This window comes from Colias philodice, chromosome 3 (genome assembly GCF_061535455.1).
Source record: "Colias philodice isolate Cphi_HAF_F1 chromosome 3, ilColPhil1 Martin Lab GWU primary, whole genome shotgun sequence".
In the NCBI taxonomy this organism is placed as follows: Eukaryota; Metazoa; Arthropoda; class Insecta; order Lepidoptera; family Pieridae; genus Colias; species Colias philodice.
In genome coordinates, this window is record NC_143088.1 from 6,334,056 (window position 1) to 6,347,922 (window position 13,867).

Below are 13,867 nucleotides of genomic sequence, written 5' to 3' on the forward strand. Positions count from 1 at the left end.
TTTGCATGTACAATTATGTTTTAATTAAGAAAAAAACATTTATACTGGTATTCTAATCTATGGAGAATATTATAAAGTACTTTTCAATTTTAAATTAAATCGCTTTATTTAATAAGGTGAACCTTTAAAAGAAAAACCTAAAATACCAGTTGCTGGCATAGTCAAACCTTTTATTGGCAGTGATTGTTACCTATTATTGTCACTATTCAAGACCTTAAGTAGGGCTTTCAAAGTGTGTACTATGACATTTTAAAGTTAATTTGTACAATTCATAAATTAACAGAAATTAATTTTGAAATAAACAAAATAAAAGACTTTGTTAAAAGAAATGACACATTTAATTGTAGAGGAACATACGGAGGAACGCTTATTTTTAAATATGGTTTTAGACAACCAAAAAACCTACTTAAATAAAACATAGAACAATTTCAGCTTACGATTATCTTACATTTAATTAAATCACAGCTCTGGTTGAATGAGATCATAAGTAATTTTTAAGTTTCAATTAACATTTTTGTGTGCGAATAAAATGGATAAACAGATTTTAAACAGCCCAATTGTTGGCATACCACAAATAACTAAAAGTTGGCGGTTAAATTTTAAAATCATGTTTAAAAAAGGCAGTTCATATGTAGCGACGACAAGCCAATTTACGAGTTACCGAAATATTTCAAGTGTAGTACCTACTAAGAAAGTTCACACCATAGGTTCACACGGTAACTCGTATATAAACAGTTCGTGCGCTATGCATGGACAGTCACGGGCTTGTCGGGACGCGGGTGGGTCGCATAGGTTGAATATTAATTACATACGGATAAATATATGTAGTTAACGAAATATAACCTTTGCGTAGTTATCACATCTTTATTACACCCGCACATAACAAGCCCCCAACACATACATTCAATAATAAGACAAAATGAATATGCATAAGAATAACACAACGGAATTGCAATTTCTTTTAAGTTTATGATAGCTCTTACCTTAGCAAAAAACGAATATTTTGAATATTTTTGCCACACAAGTCCCGGCTTGTCAAACAGATGGTTGATACGCCGCAATGTTATAAGAAATAAAAAACATTGTTTGCTAGTTGAGTAAAGAATGATACGCTACTTATTAATTTCTACTACAAAATTTATACTGGCTACCAAAAAAATCTTAATTTTCTTAAAAAACTGAAGCATGCCAATAAATTGGTAGAGTGCCAATAATAGGGTGGTTTACCCTATACGTCAACGTCAATGGTCAACATTTTGAGGTTATGTTTATGTTTATAATCAAATATATTTCAGTTTTACTTGTTTAATTCGTTTATTCATCATTTATTTCCTTTTTTGTAATGAAAAATAAGTTATGTTTAAGTCTCTAAGGTTCAGTAGAGTAAGGCCTCTTCTTAATTTGTACAAATGTGAATGCTCTGTGAGAAATATACAAAATGTTAGCATTGATATTCCTAAAGTAACAGTTACCGATATAAGAAAATTACTACGACAAAAAGGTTTTGCTGTACAGGATGGATACACCTCAATTACTACAAAGTGCACCATTTGTTCAAACGAAGAAAAGAAATCAGATAACAAGGTGTATATCAATAAAACTACCGGTAAGAACTTCCCCGAGATTTGATGCAATATTTTACTCTATATTAAACTTTTAAAGCAAGAAAAGTGAAGCCAATTTTTTATCCATTAATTAAAATTTTTCGTCTTCACTTGTGTTTAATTCAATAAAACTTTTTAGGTTATTTTTTATGCCAAAAATGCAACATTCACGGAGATTGGAACATGCTTGAGAGACTTATTAAAAAATCTAAAGTAGAAGGCACTATCAAAGAACATATAGAAAGATTACAGCAAGACACTGATAGATTTCAAAAAGACTGGCAAAATATTGTAAATGAAACTACCTCATTGTTAAACTTAAATGAATCAGAAGTACTTGATCTATTCCGTCTCTTTGAATATCCTGTAAGTATGCAGATTATAAATATTTATTTTGATGTTTTATTAAACATACTTCTTATGTTTATTGTATATTTAAAGAGTAACTCATCTGTATCAGATAATTGACTAATAGTTTTTTTTTTTATAATTAATCTCTTACACATTTTCTGATTTTCAGTACCATTTTGATGCTCACAAAGTTTTGGGTGATGTAAGAGTGTCATCTGATCATACAGTATTATATTTTCCACTTAAAAACTCTTTGGATAATATAGTTGGATATAGAAAAATTCAAGCAGGAAAAGAAGAGGAGATAGAGAACTATGGCAGTCATACAGCTGGTCTGTACTCTTGCCGAGCTCCTAAAGTGGGGCGAGCGGACCAAGCAATATTAGTTCCTAATATTCAAGATATATTACATTTAGCTGCACATAAAGTTCCAGGTAATTATTTGTACTTTCTATAAATCTTTATAAGATAAATTTCACATGTATTTCATCATTCTACAAGGGTTATAAAATATATAAATATAAATTATTATTAGAAACCTGCTCCTATTTATTTATTATGAAACATAATATTGCTGTTACAACTCTATCTAATTTTCATTTTAAATGAAAAGAATCCATAATCCTTTGAATTCTGCTAGTTAAATTAGCTCTTCCTTTTACCCTTTATTAAAATAACAACATGATAATCATTAAAAATTGCTACTACTAACTATGTAGAAAATTTCAGGTAATCTGGTATGGTTGAGTAACTGCAGCTTGCCACCTGTTGTACTGCCCGTTCTTGAATGTTATCAAAAGTTATGTTTATGGGGTGACTGGAACAACATGAGGGCTGTTGCAGAGAAGCTTGGTGAAGGAAGGTGCTGTTTTGTAAGGTAAAACAATGAAAGTAAATGGTTGTCATTAAGTTTCATAATAGTTAACAACATATGCATGGTATTTAATCTTTCTAACACACCACTTATAAATATAGTTATGATAAATATTTTTAAAATTCCTTGTTGTTTTAAAATTATAAAGTGCACAATGCTTATAAGATACACCTCACAGTTTCAATAGCTTTAGCTTAGTATGGATAATAAAAAAAATAATATATATACATAAGTAAAAAAAAAATATTTGCCCACATTTTTTCAGACCCACAGATGGTTTAGTGACGGCTACTGAAGCAGCTAATGCTAATTTATCACTCAAAGCACTTGTGTCAGAAGCAAAGCCAGCTGCACACAGATCTATTACAACATTTGCAGCCTTGCGGGATGATGTTTATGCTGAACTTACCAATATTGATAAGGTTTGTTCAAATCTCAGTGATAATAACAAAATTTTTATGTATGTCCTTTTTTGCTTATACATATATGTTTAATTTGATTTCTATGTTAATAATATGGATTATATTGGATAGTGTAAATTCTAGGCAATAAATAATATTTTTCATGAAATATATGTGTACACTACACTTTTGGGTTTTGAGTATGTTGTATATTATTATTTATCAGGTTAGAGGTATAAAATGGAAACGATTTCCTGCTCTGACTCGGTTACTTGGCGGCCATAGACGTGGTGAACTAACTGTTTTAACTGGACCTACTGGCTGTGGAAAGACTACATTATGTGCTGAAATGTCTCTGGATCTTGCTCAGCAAGGGGTATGTACTTGGTATTTAATAATATACAATAATTATCATGATTAAATAATGTAATTCTCATTTTTAGCAATAACAAAATTAGATTTGCTTCACTATGTAATCTTACCTAACTTACTTGTCTGCTATCAGAATAAAAAAAACATGAAAGAAATTGCGTATAAAACTCGTTTACACAATTAAAAAAAAATTTAAACTTATGTATAGTTTCTTCGTTTTTACAGGTCAGCACATTATGGGGCAGCTTCGAGATTCGTAACTCTAGACTGGCGCGCACAATGCTACAACAATTCGCGGGAGTTCCGCTAGAACAGAATCTTGATGAGTTCCACAAATATGCTGATGAATTTCAGAAGTTACCAATATTCTATCTGGCTTTTCACGGACAGCAGCCCATTAAAGTTGTAATGGAAGTAAGTCCAGATTGTCTTTCAATATAATATAAGGGTACTTTCGCATAAGACGGAAATAAGTGAAAATCCATTTATTATTTATAGCACCATTTATTGAAATCTGAAAAAATATGCTATTAATCATATGTTAAACTCGTATTCAGTGTTGTTCAGTAATAGAACATTGCTTAGAATCTTTTCGAACACACTAAGAACAAGGAAAGAATGCCTCTACGGCGGTTTACACTAAAAATTTGACATAGTGGGGTTAGAATGAGTCATATTCCTTCTACAAACCAACATAAAAATATCTTGGACACTGTTGTAGATGTTTTGATGGAATCTTTAAATTAGGGATGTAACGATACCGATACCGATGCCGATATATCGGCCGATATATCGGCAAGCCGATATATCGGTATCGCCGATAATAAATCAACCGATACCGATATTTTTTTAAGGAAGAGCGGAACCTCCTGACACAAGCATTTTATTTGCTTACTAGGAGTGTTCCAATCACAAATTTGTTTATGTAAAGGAAAGAAAGATATAATTTTGAATTTTTTTAATTTTTAACGTGATAACGTTTTTAAATATGATATGCTCTCATATAACGATTCCAATGGAAATCCTTACCTTATTTGCAGTTACTCGCCCTTAACGCTTTTTTAGTTAAGTAATTTTATTTAGGAAAAATTATAATAACACTTTTTTGCTTAGCTACAAAGCAGCTAACCCTCATTTTTTAGCTAAAAGGCAGTTATCCGATTCTGGTGATGCATCAGTTTTGGGGATGAGAGTGATGATGAAATAATGTCGCTCCCAAGCAGAGTACCGATTGTTTTTGATTTTCTTTTACAAAACGTATTGTTTCTGATCAGGTTTACTAAGTTTTAAACAATCTAGCAGCTAAATTACGGAAAATATAACAAGTCAAAGTTACGAAAATTTGGTAGGTAATGGTTACGACAGTGCGAACTTTCAATCGTACTTCTCTGTTTAGACTCTGATTTGTCTCTGTAACCGAGAAAGAGAAGAAAGACAGTCTGTACTATTTAATTTTTAAAACTATTTATTAATTATGTAATTTACCCCTTGGGTGGAATTAGTAATCGACTGTCAAGCAATGTACTAGAGATGGTGATACAAAAATTGTTAGGAGTACACTACCTTTGACCCGCTGACGGGGAGTCCATTTTGCAACTATTGCTATTTTTTCTTATCTTTATATGTATTAGATTATTAAGATTTGTATTTTTTACATTGTAGCAAATAAAAAGTTTTCTACCTCCTGCTATTTTCCACATATTCTGGTATATTATATTTTCTGAATGTGGATGAAAGAGTCTTCTAATCATTTGATAAGCGGTTCTACATTATTTATTAAGAGCATCCCACATGTAAGAGCTTGAAGCCCTATTGAAACCAGGGTGTATTTTTTCAAAAACCTTGTGCACAAGTCTTAATTTTTTTTTCAGGAAACGATTTATGTTTACATTGTTTGTGGTTCTATATGTACTCACATATCCGTGACTCATATGATGGCTTCGCAGAAGAATATTTATAAAATAACGTTAAAATTGCAATTCTAAATGAATATACGGTTCCAAAAAAGAAAAGCGAGAAGATTTATCTCAATCTTAACCCCTTAATGAGCCACTGTTATGAAATAAACGTGAACATGACGAGAAATAAAGGTTAATTTTATCGAAAACTTAAAAGAGTAATTTAGTAAAAGAGTTTAAAATACTTGTTACTCACAATAAGACGCTAAAACCATTAATTTAGATAGTGTTTAAATCCTTAATACTTAAACCTAAAATCTTTTGATCCTTTTCCTTTCCATTGGTTGACCTAGAGGATGTAATTCCCGAGAGCAAAGACTCAGACAGCAGCAAATTTTTAACATTAGTAAGATTAAAATTTAGTACAACTATATAGAATCATAGTACAAAAGCATCCAAAAACCCTTAAACGCTGATTATAAAGTTTTTGAAATTTAAATTAAAACGAAAGTCATAGCTTAAAAGTAGTTATAGTAGCTTAACGACGTTTTAGGTAAGCATTTTATTACTAAATAAAATAAATCACAAAATGAAAATAAAAATACTAAATTACTTAGCTAAAAAGTCGCTATGGTTACGCTTGTCCAGTAAATAGTTAAAATTTTCAGATTATATGCTGAACTAAACGAGAAAAAGTGAATTTAAAAATAAATTATAACAGTTTCTGGGTAAAAACTAATATTTATAATATATAATTAAATGTCGATCGATGTATCTCACAATAATTATTGTAAGTGTCATAATTTTTAAGAAATAACGATTTCCGTGTTTTTTGCCATTTACTCGAAACTCACTTCGTGGGCTTAACGGCTTTCTAGTTAAAGGATGGCAGAATAGTAAACTTTTATTAGGTACTGATTGTATGTGTATTACTTAAAGTTTAACTGACTTCGTAAAATAATAATACTAAAATAAATGGTTTTGTTGTTTTTTGATTTGGCATTTTTATTTAAAAGAATACGATTAACAGTTGTCTCTGTTAAATGTTGGTAACTTTTTATGCATAATTCACTTCATATTTATTTTTCTACCAAGCCATCGATATCGGTATCGGTATCGGTATCGCCGATACATTACTAAAAATATCGGTATCGGTATCGTATCGGCAAAATCATGTATCGTTACATCCCTACTTTAAATTCTTAATCTTAATCTTAATACTATTACATATAAAGGCGAAAGTTTGTAAGTATGGATGTATGGATGTTTGTTACTCTTTCACATAAAAACTACTGAACCGATTACAATGAAATTTAGCACACATATAGAGGGTAACTTGGATTAACACATAGGATAGGTTATATCCCGGAAATCCCACGGGAACGGGAACAATGCGGGTTTTCCTTTGAAAACGCGGGCGAAGCCGCGGGCGGAAATCTAGTACATTATAATTTAAACCAATTCCCAGGCAGTAGAGCACGCGCGGTACATGCACGACATATCCCACGTTGTAGTGGACAACGTGCAGTTCATGTTGGGGTTGGGCGAGGAGCGGGAAGGCGATCGGTACTTACGACAAGACGCCGTTATAGCCGCCTTCAGAACCTTCGCCACGGCCAGGCATTGCCACGTCACACTCGTCATGCATCCTAGAAAGGTATCTATATCTGCTACTTGGTTAAATGACCAGGGCTCATACTTCTGTGTAGTTAAAAATACAACAAACCTAAGGACAACTCTTCAAGTTATTTAATGTAACGAGAATGTGTAGACTGAACATTATTTAGCATAGTAGTTGGTTTAGGGAACGGGGTGAAGAAACAAAAATAGAAGCCCCAGTCATTACCTTAACGAATGTTACACGAGTAACATTCGTTAAGGTAAGGGAGTGGCCCACCTTAACGTCATCCAATCAAATAGCAGATTCAACCAGATTACTGTGACTATTATTACTAGCTTTCTGCCTGTATAGTCAAAGAAAATTCCCTCGGTAGAAAAAGCCGTTCTGTTGCGACGTGAAAGATGTATGTATAGCTACTAAGACGTGACATAGGACATAATTAGAAAAATCAGCCGGGGCGGACCGCTAGTCATATTATAATTCATGAAAACGCACAAAATAATGTTATGACAATAAAACAACTTTTAATTGCGAATGTGAAACAATAACAAACACAATTTAAAAGGGGCGTTCATCAGAAACTAGTATTAAAGTTTTTTTGCTCCCAAATGCATATTATTATGTTAAAATTTATCATTGTACCCTTTTGACCATTCGATCATTAAACTATGTTATAATAAACATTTCAACCAACATTAGGGTATTTACTGATAACTCGTAATCTTTGACACTAATATTGCAAACGTAGCGCTATACGATATCTTGGCGTATTGTGACGAAAAACTGACAGCGTACGTAGTTAAATACAATTAAATCATTACCGGTCATATCGACCATTTATAGAAATTAGGTTTGTAAAGTTACTTTTACATTCATTTGTATTGTGTGGCCGCACAAAGTACCAATAAATAAATATGAAATGCACCTGCCTATACCTATATAGAATAAAAAAACATTAAATAATAATGAAACTGTAGGATTTGTTGCTTGGGCAATTTCATTTTGAACATTTGAGCAATTTCACTATTGAATCGTTATTTTCAATGAATCAAAAAACTAGTTTGTGGATGGCCTATCGGAAGTAGATTTGAGGATCCATTTTAAGCTGTATCAACAAGATGGCCTTTAATTAAATATTTACCTGTTTAGAACAAACAGACTTTGAATTTAATGAAAATGTTTTATACAATATAGACAGCGTACTTTTTTTTCCAGGAGCGTGATTCCGAAGATCTTTCAACTAGCTCGATATTTGGTAGTGCAAAGGCGTCACAGGAAGCTGACAATGTGTTGATTATTCAGGTCAGTGTCTATGGGTCAATCAATTTTTAAAGGTCCCGATCATAATTTTCTCGTATTTTTTTTTTTTACTTAATTTTCAGCATTTTACTATTTCATTTAGAAGATAATTCTTCGTAGATTAAGATTATATAAGCAGCAGTGCAGTTGATTTAATACATTTGTGGATTTACCTTCACGAACCGATCTATTCACGGGAAATAATGTCCTTTGGACAACTTACACAATAGTACTTTTTTAAATGTTAAATTCCCTTAAGAATTAAAACAAATTCTTCTAATATTAAATAATAAATAATATTTTGATATTTGTTCTATTTACACCCAAAATACGAAATATTTTTATTAAAATTGAAACGAATGATGTCTTTTGAACAACCAAATAATGTTTCATATATAAAAAAGTTTCAGTAAAGCGGAAATAGTGATATTTTTTACAAAAAAACTATTAAGGCGAGGTTGTTACGTATCGCATTATTGATTTTACTTAATTAAAATGAACTGATTCTCGATATAACTGAATGAATGAAGTATAATGTGATTTTCATATGGGGACATCTTAGTCGTCTTGATTTTTGAAATGTTAAAATTACAATTAAACTAGACATAAAATCGCGTAATAAAAATGTGTTCCCGAAACAGCCGAGTAATAAACAAAACATGAACTATTTAACTGTTAAAGTATAAGTTTTATATAATTATTGTCCTAGGTACAACCAAATTGTCCATGGTACAACCACTTTGGTTGGCCCAGTGACTGGTTGTCCGCGGGACATTTTTAACGTTTTGAGCCGCCAAGCAAATACTATTGTTATTTTATATATTAATCTCGGCTCACACTAAATTATAGACGAAAGCGCATCTCGTGTAGTATAATTGATAACAATGCATCAAGTACTTATGCTTTAATCACAGTTGTCTGACGGACTGACAATAAAGCCACCCCACACTCACCAACATCGCTCGGACGACTGTTGCCGTGATTTTATACAAATCAAAATGGCGTTTGAGCCCGACAGTTAATTGTTGTGTTTAGCTTGTTGTTTAGGAATCTACCGCGCCATTTGTGTTTTGTTTCCATAACTAAATTACGGTTGTCTGTGAGACCTGTGCCATGTAGATGATTTATGGGGACAAAAGTAAAATGCCTGAAAAACGTATTATATCCAATAAAAAAAAAATATTTGTATGTTTTTATGTCAATAATCATGAACTGAATCAAGAAGTCTATTTGGTATTTATGGTCGTGATAGTATGTGTTCGTGATGCGAAGTTTGTTTATGCATAGTAGCTTGGGGACAAATGTGATAGTACTGGAAAATTGCATTTAGTCTCTGGACAACCATGAAACTACGCACAAATTAATGAAGCAAGTAAAATATTGTTCACAATAATGTTAGAAAATATTAAGAGGAATATAATTAAAACCAATTTAACTCTTTCTGATTTCATGTTTATTAATTATCGTTCAGGGACATGATGCGTGTACCGTCGGACCATTAAAAGTTGATCGACCCCTATAATATTTCATTTTATAAAAACGTATCACAAAATTATATATCTATTATGTTAATATGTATGTATACTTTTATATTTGCAGGATAAACGATTAACAGCAGTAAGAGGCAAAAAATATTTACAAGTAGCAAAAAACCGTTACAGCGGCGATTTAGGCATTGTACCGTTGGACTTTGAAAAGGATTCATTAAGTTATCAGTCAAAGAAGAAATCAAAAAATAAACAAGATGATCCAAACAAATTACTCGATGATTGTTTTGAAGAGTTCTCTTTAGAATCACATAACCAAGGAAATGGAAATCATCCAATTAAAAGCACCAAACAACGTAATAATAAAAAAGAAAGTGTAGACAGTTTTCTCAGTGATATATTAAATTTGAATAGGACTAGATAAGTGCAATATTTGTATAAAGTGATAATATTGATGTATATTAATTAAGAGATGTAAATGTAACTACATGTGTGATTAGTATGAAATTAATATTATTCTCGTATTAAATATTTCTCAATGTTCTTTACTCCTAAATCCTAATTTAACTGTTTTTCTGAGATTTAAACTGAAGCTTCTCTCATAATATAAACTAAAATATACCCTCATACATAAACTATTATTTAAATAAAATGAGTCAAGTGTGAGTCGGATTCGTGACAGCAAGCAAATAAGCTAAAGAAAGAGCAAGTGCATATGCCATTTATACAGTTGTTTAACCTGTGTGTTTAACCATCCAATTTGTAACCGTGACAACGACTGCTTTACGTCATTTTTGAAGTGAAACTCCTTTATGCGCGTTGAGAGTAAAATTTCAAGGTCGTGTTATGGCAATACCATCACGTCATGGAGTAAGGCAACGATTTTGTTATATTTGAATCTTGCCAAAGAAGTATCATTTCTGACACGTGTGCTCGGCACACACGCTCTTTTTATGACTTGTTGCTATAATGGCATATAACAGAAATAGAAAATCTATTGTGTCGTGGCCCGATCGGGCCGTTCGGGGCTCAATGGGTTAAAACACTTAAAAAGTTATTTAACAATGTACAGAGGGCGGCCCTATCGCTGACAGCGATTTCTGCCAGGCAACCCAAACGACTAGGACAAATGCTGAGTATGGTGGACAGTGGTGCATAATAAAAAATGATTTTATGTACAAAAAATGTACCCACTAAATCAATAAAAGGAATGATACACCCAGAAAACATTTCCTTTATTTATCATATTTGTACATGAAAACTATTTAATAGGTAAATTAAAAAAAATAGATATGTATATATTATATTATAGGTATATATATTACTCTTTACTAAAAATTATTATGATTTAAAAAGTAAGTACAATTTTTATCTACCAATATATTTGTGATTACATAGTTTAATAGCTTTTTAATAGACTTATCTTTTATAATATTACAATCGTAATATAATGGAATCATGATCACTGAAGCATTTATCTCTTATCAACCCTCAATAAACTACAATGTATTGAATTTCAACTCATAAACAACAGAGCCATTCAATTCACATTGTTTCTTTTATTGCTTTTCAATTATGCATATCTCATCCAATCCATAAATGTGAATATACTTCTATTTAATCATTAAACTGTGAAGAGCATCAACTAGTGATGAGTCATTTGTTCTTTCTTGTCTTCTTTTGCATTTTGGACATGGCATATTCTCATTTAAACATTTTGCATGAAAGACACTGGTACATTCATCACATCTGTATGTTGTACTTGTCTCAAAAGGATACAATATCTTTGGGTCCCTGCATACCTCACATATGAAACCTTTCTGACTGCACAGCCAACAGTCTAACACATGGGTTTTTGCAAAATTTACCACTTTCTCCAACTGCAAAACCAAAGAACCATTTGGTATTTGTGCTAGATCTGATATTGTGTATAGATGAACATGATCATACAAATACTCCCTTGGCCATATCCGTTTTTGCAATTCTTCTATGACTGGTTCTCTGCAAGTGAATATATAAGCTCTGAGAAAATTTAATTGAATTCTCAGTTCCTGCAAATGTGCCATATCGGAGACTCCCATATATATTTTTGGATTCAGTTTTTTCATGTCTATCCAAGGTTGATGTTGAAATTCTAAGAGGAAAAGTGCTGCCCTCTTCGAGACAGCATATCTTTTGAAATCCCAATTATGAATAACTCTTGCTGGTATAATAAATACATTTGAATCCATACAATTTGAACAGTAATATTCTCCAGTAAAACCACAAACTTTTGCCTTAGATACTGTACTGCCTAAAAGATCTTGACATCCTCTACATTGATAATTTTGATTATCAAGTCCTTTTTCTCTAGATAATAGTCCTAATTGTTTCATCATCTTTTGTAACTCGGGAACTGAGAAGGAGCCAGTTGAATTTGATACTATTTCAAAATCTAAACTGTGAAGTGATGGATCTTCTGGTGTAACATTCTCTACATTCAAATTACATTCATTATTGTCTTCCACTGTTATTTTTAATTCTTTATGAATATCCTTCATAATATCTCTTAAATTGGGAGTATTGGTATTCACTTCTCCATATAAGTTAGAGTTGTCTATAAGCGAGGAAAGACTTTTTAGCTCTGGGGTTTTTATCATACTGCTTCCATGAGAAGAGTTAGAATTTATTGAAGCATTATCATCATTTGTATCATTAGACCAGCCTTTGCCACTAAGAGAATTTCCTGATATAATAACATCAGATGGGGCAACAAACCCTTCTGAATTAACTGATGATGAATAAATCTGTGAGAGATCTTGTTGCTCTTCATTCAAAGGAATTTCTTCACTTTCTTTTACATTTGTTTCAACATCAGTTTCTGGTTTAGCCTCGGCTGCTTCTACAACATGTGTATCTTTGTCACTACTTGAAAATTGTGCAGAATCTTTAGACAAGATAAAGTCTAATGCTTCATCTTCATTAAGAGCCCACATTTTACCCAAACCAGTAATATTTGAAGATTTATTAGGTGTAGAAGCCAATTTGGGTACAGTTTCATCAGATAAAGTGCTAGCAACATCAAGACCAGCTGAAATTGGTGCTACCTTCAGAGTTGGTACCCAAATACCAGCTTGCATGAGGACTTGCTCAGGCCATTGATTGAGGAGACTTGAATTTATTGGAAGATTAAACTGCACACATGTTTCTAATCCTTGGATTAATTTCTGAGCTACTTCTAAGACTTCAGAATCGCAAACAAATGCACTTCTATTGTAGAAAGGCTTAACAGCTGATATGTTTTTTAAGAGCGTAGCCATATATGATGATAAGAGACACTCGTTGAGGGCTATACGTAGCCAGGCCCGACATTGTCCAATTTCGGTATTAATTTGCGGTAATGAAGAAATTTGATCAATATTCTGTCGATGAGAAAGAACTAAAATAAGTGGCCAAAAGCTTGATTGAGGACGATCTAGTTCACCAGAGATAACATTTTTAGCTTTTCGTAGAAATGTATCTTTTAAGCCATGTAGAAAAATAGCTTCCAAACCCATGCAAAGAGTATTTGTTGAATCCGAAGAACCAAGGACACTGTGAAAATTTTCTTCGAATTGGCTATTGTATTGTATGTCTTTTACGCATTCTGACAAATTATTTATCAATGATTCCTTCAGAATTGTTTCACGACTGCGAATATTAAATCCAGAAGTTACATTCTTGAAGAAAGACATTTTACGAGTAACAGTAACAAAACCTTTTGATAAATTAACTTATTATTGTTCACAGTTACAACTTCAATGTTCTTATTTACGATCACAGTTATCACAATAGTAAAATGTTCCAATAATTCTGTAAAATGTAAACATAATATTATTTGACATTTGATTTGACAAAAACGACAGAGTAGGTAACACAGACTATAAAACCCCTTCCAGACGACACAATTTTTCGTCCAATTTGACTACATTGGCTGTTTTC

At 32.0% G+C, this 13,867-nt stretch overlaps 2 protein-coding genes across 3 annotated transcripts; one reads left to right on the plus strand and one right to left on the minus strand.

The window, feature by feature from the left end:
* The first annotated feature begins 1,240 nt into the window (after positions 1 to 1,240).
* On the plus strand, positions 1,241 to 10,429 carry mtDNA-helicase (mitochondrial DNA helicase). 2 transcript variants are annotated; one of them, XM_089714461.1, is made up of 10 exons: positions 1,241 to 1,606; positions 1,744 to 1,970; positions 2,125 to 2,389; positions 2,685 to 2,832; positions 3,095 to 3,251; positions 3,457 to 3,606; positions 3,828 to 4,016; positions 6,969 to 7,157; positions 8,337 to 8,423; positions 10,020 to 10,429. In XM_089714461.1, the coding sequence occupies exons 1-10, from the start codon at positions 1,357 to 1,359 to the stop codon at positions 10,329 to 10,331; spliced, it is 1,974 nt and encodes a 657-aa protein (XP_089570587.1). In that variant the 5' UTR covers positions 1,241 to 1,356; the 3' UTR covers positions 10,332 to 10,429. The 2 variants fall into 2 exon arrangements, with proteins under 2 accessions (XP_089570587.1, XP_089570588.1); XM_089714462.1 differs by lacking the exon at positions 6,969 to 7,157.
* A 694-nt stretch (positions 10,430 to 11,123) lies between these two features.
* Positions 11,124 to 13,767, minus strand: LOC149489685 (uncharacterized). Its single transcript, XM_089714375.1, has one exon. The coding sequence runs from the start codon at positions 13,618 to 13,620 to the stop codon at positions 11,521 to 11,523; it is 2,100 nt and encodes a 699-aa protein (XP_089570501.1). The 5' UTR covers positions 13,621 to 13,767; the 3' UTR covers positions 11,124 to 11,520.
* Positions 13,768 to 13,867: the final 100 nt, after the last annotated feature.

Bases quoted from the DNA above. Each gene is read 5' to 3' on its own strand.
- mtDNA-helicase (XM_089714461.1), top strand. From the start codon at position 1,357: ATGTTTAAGTCTCTAAGGTTCAGTAGAGTAAGGCCTCTTCTTAATTTG. The intron at 2,390-2,684 runs GTAATTATTTGT...AGAAAATTTCAG, and splicing joins AGCTGCACATAAAGTTCCAG to GTAATCTGGTATGGTTGAGT. The intron at 3,252-3,456 runs GTTTGTTCAAAT...ATTATTTATCAG, and splicing joins AACTTACCAATATTGATAAG to GTTAGAGGTATAAAATGGAA.
- LOC149489685 (XM_089714375.1), bottom strand. From the start codon at position 13,620: ATGTCTTTCTTCAAGAATGTAACTTCTGGATTTAATATTCGCAGTCGT.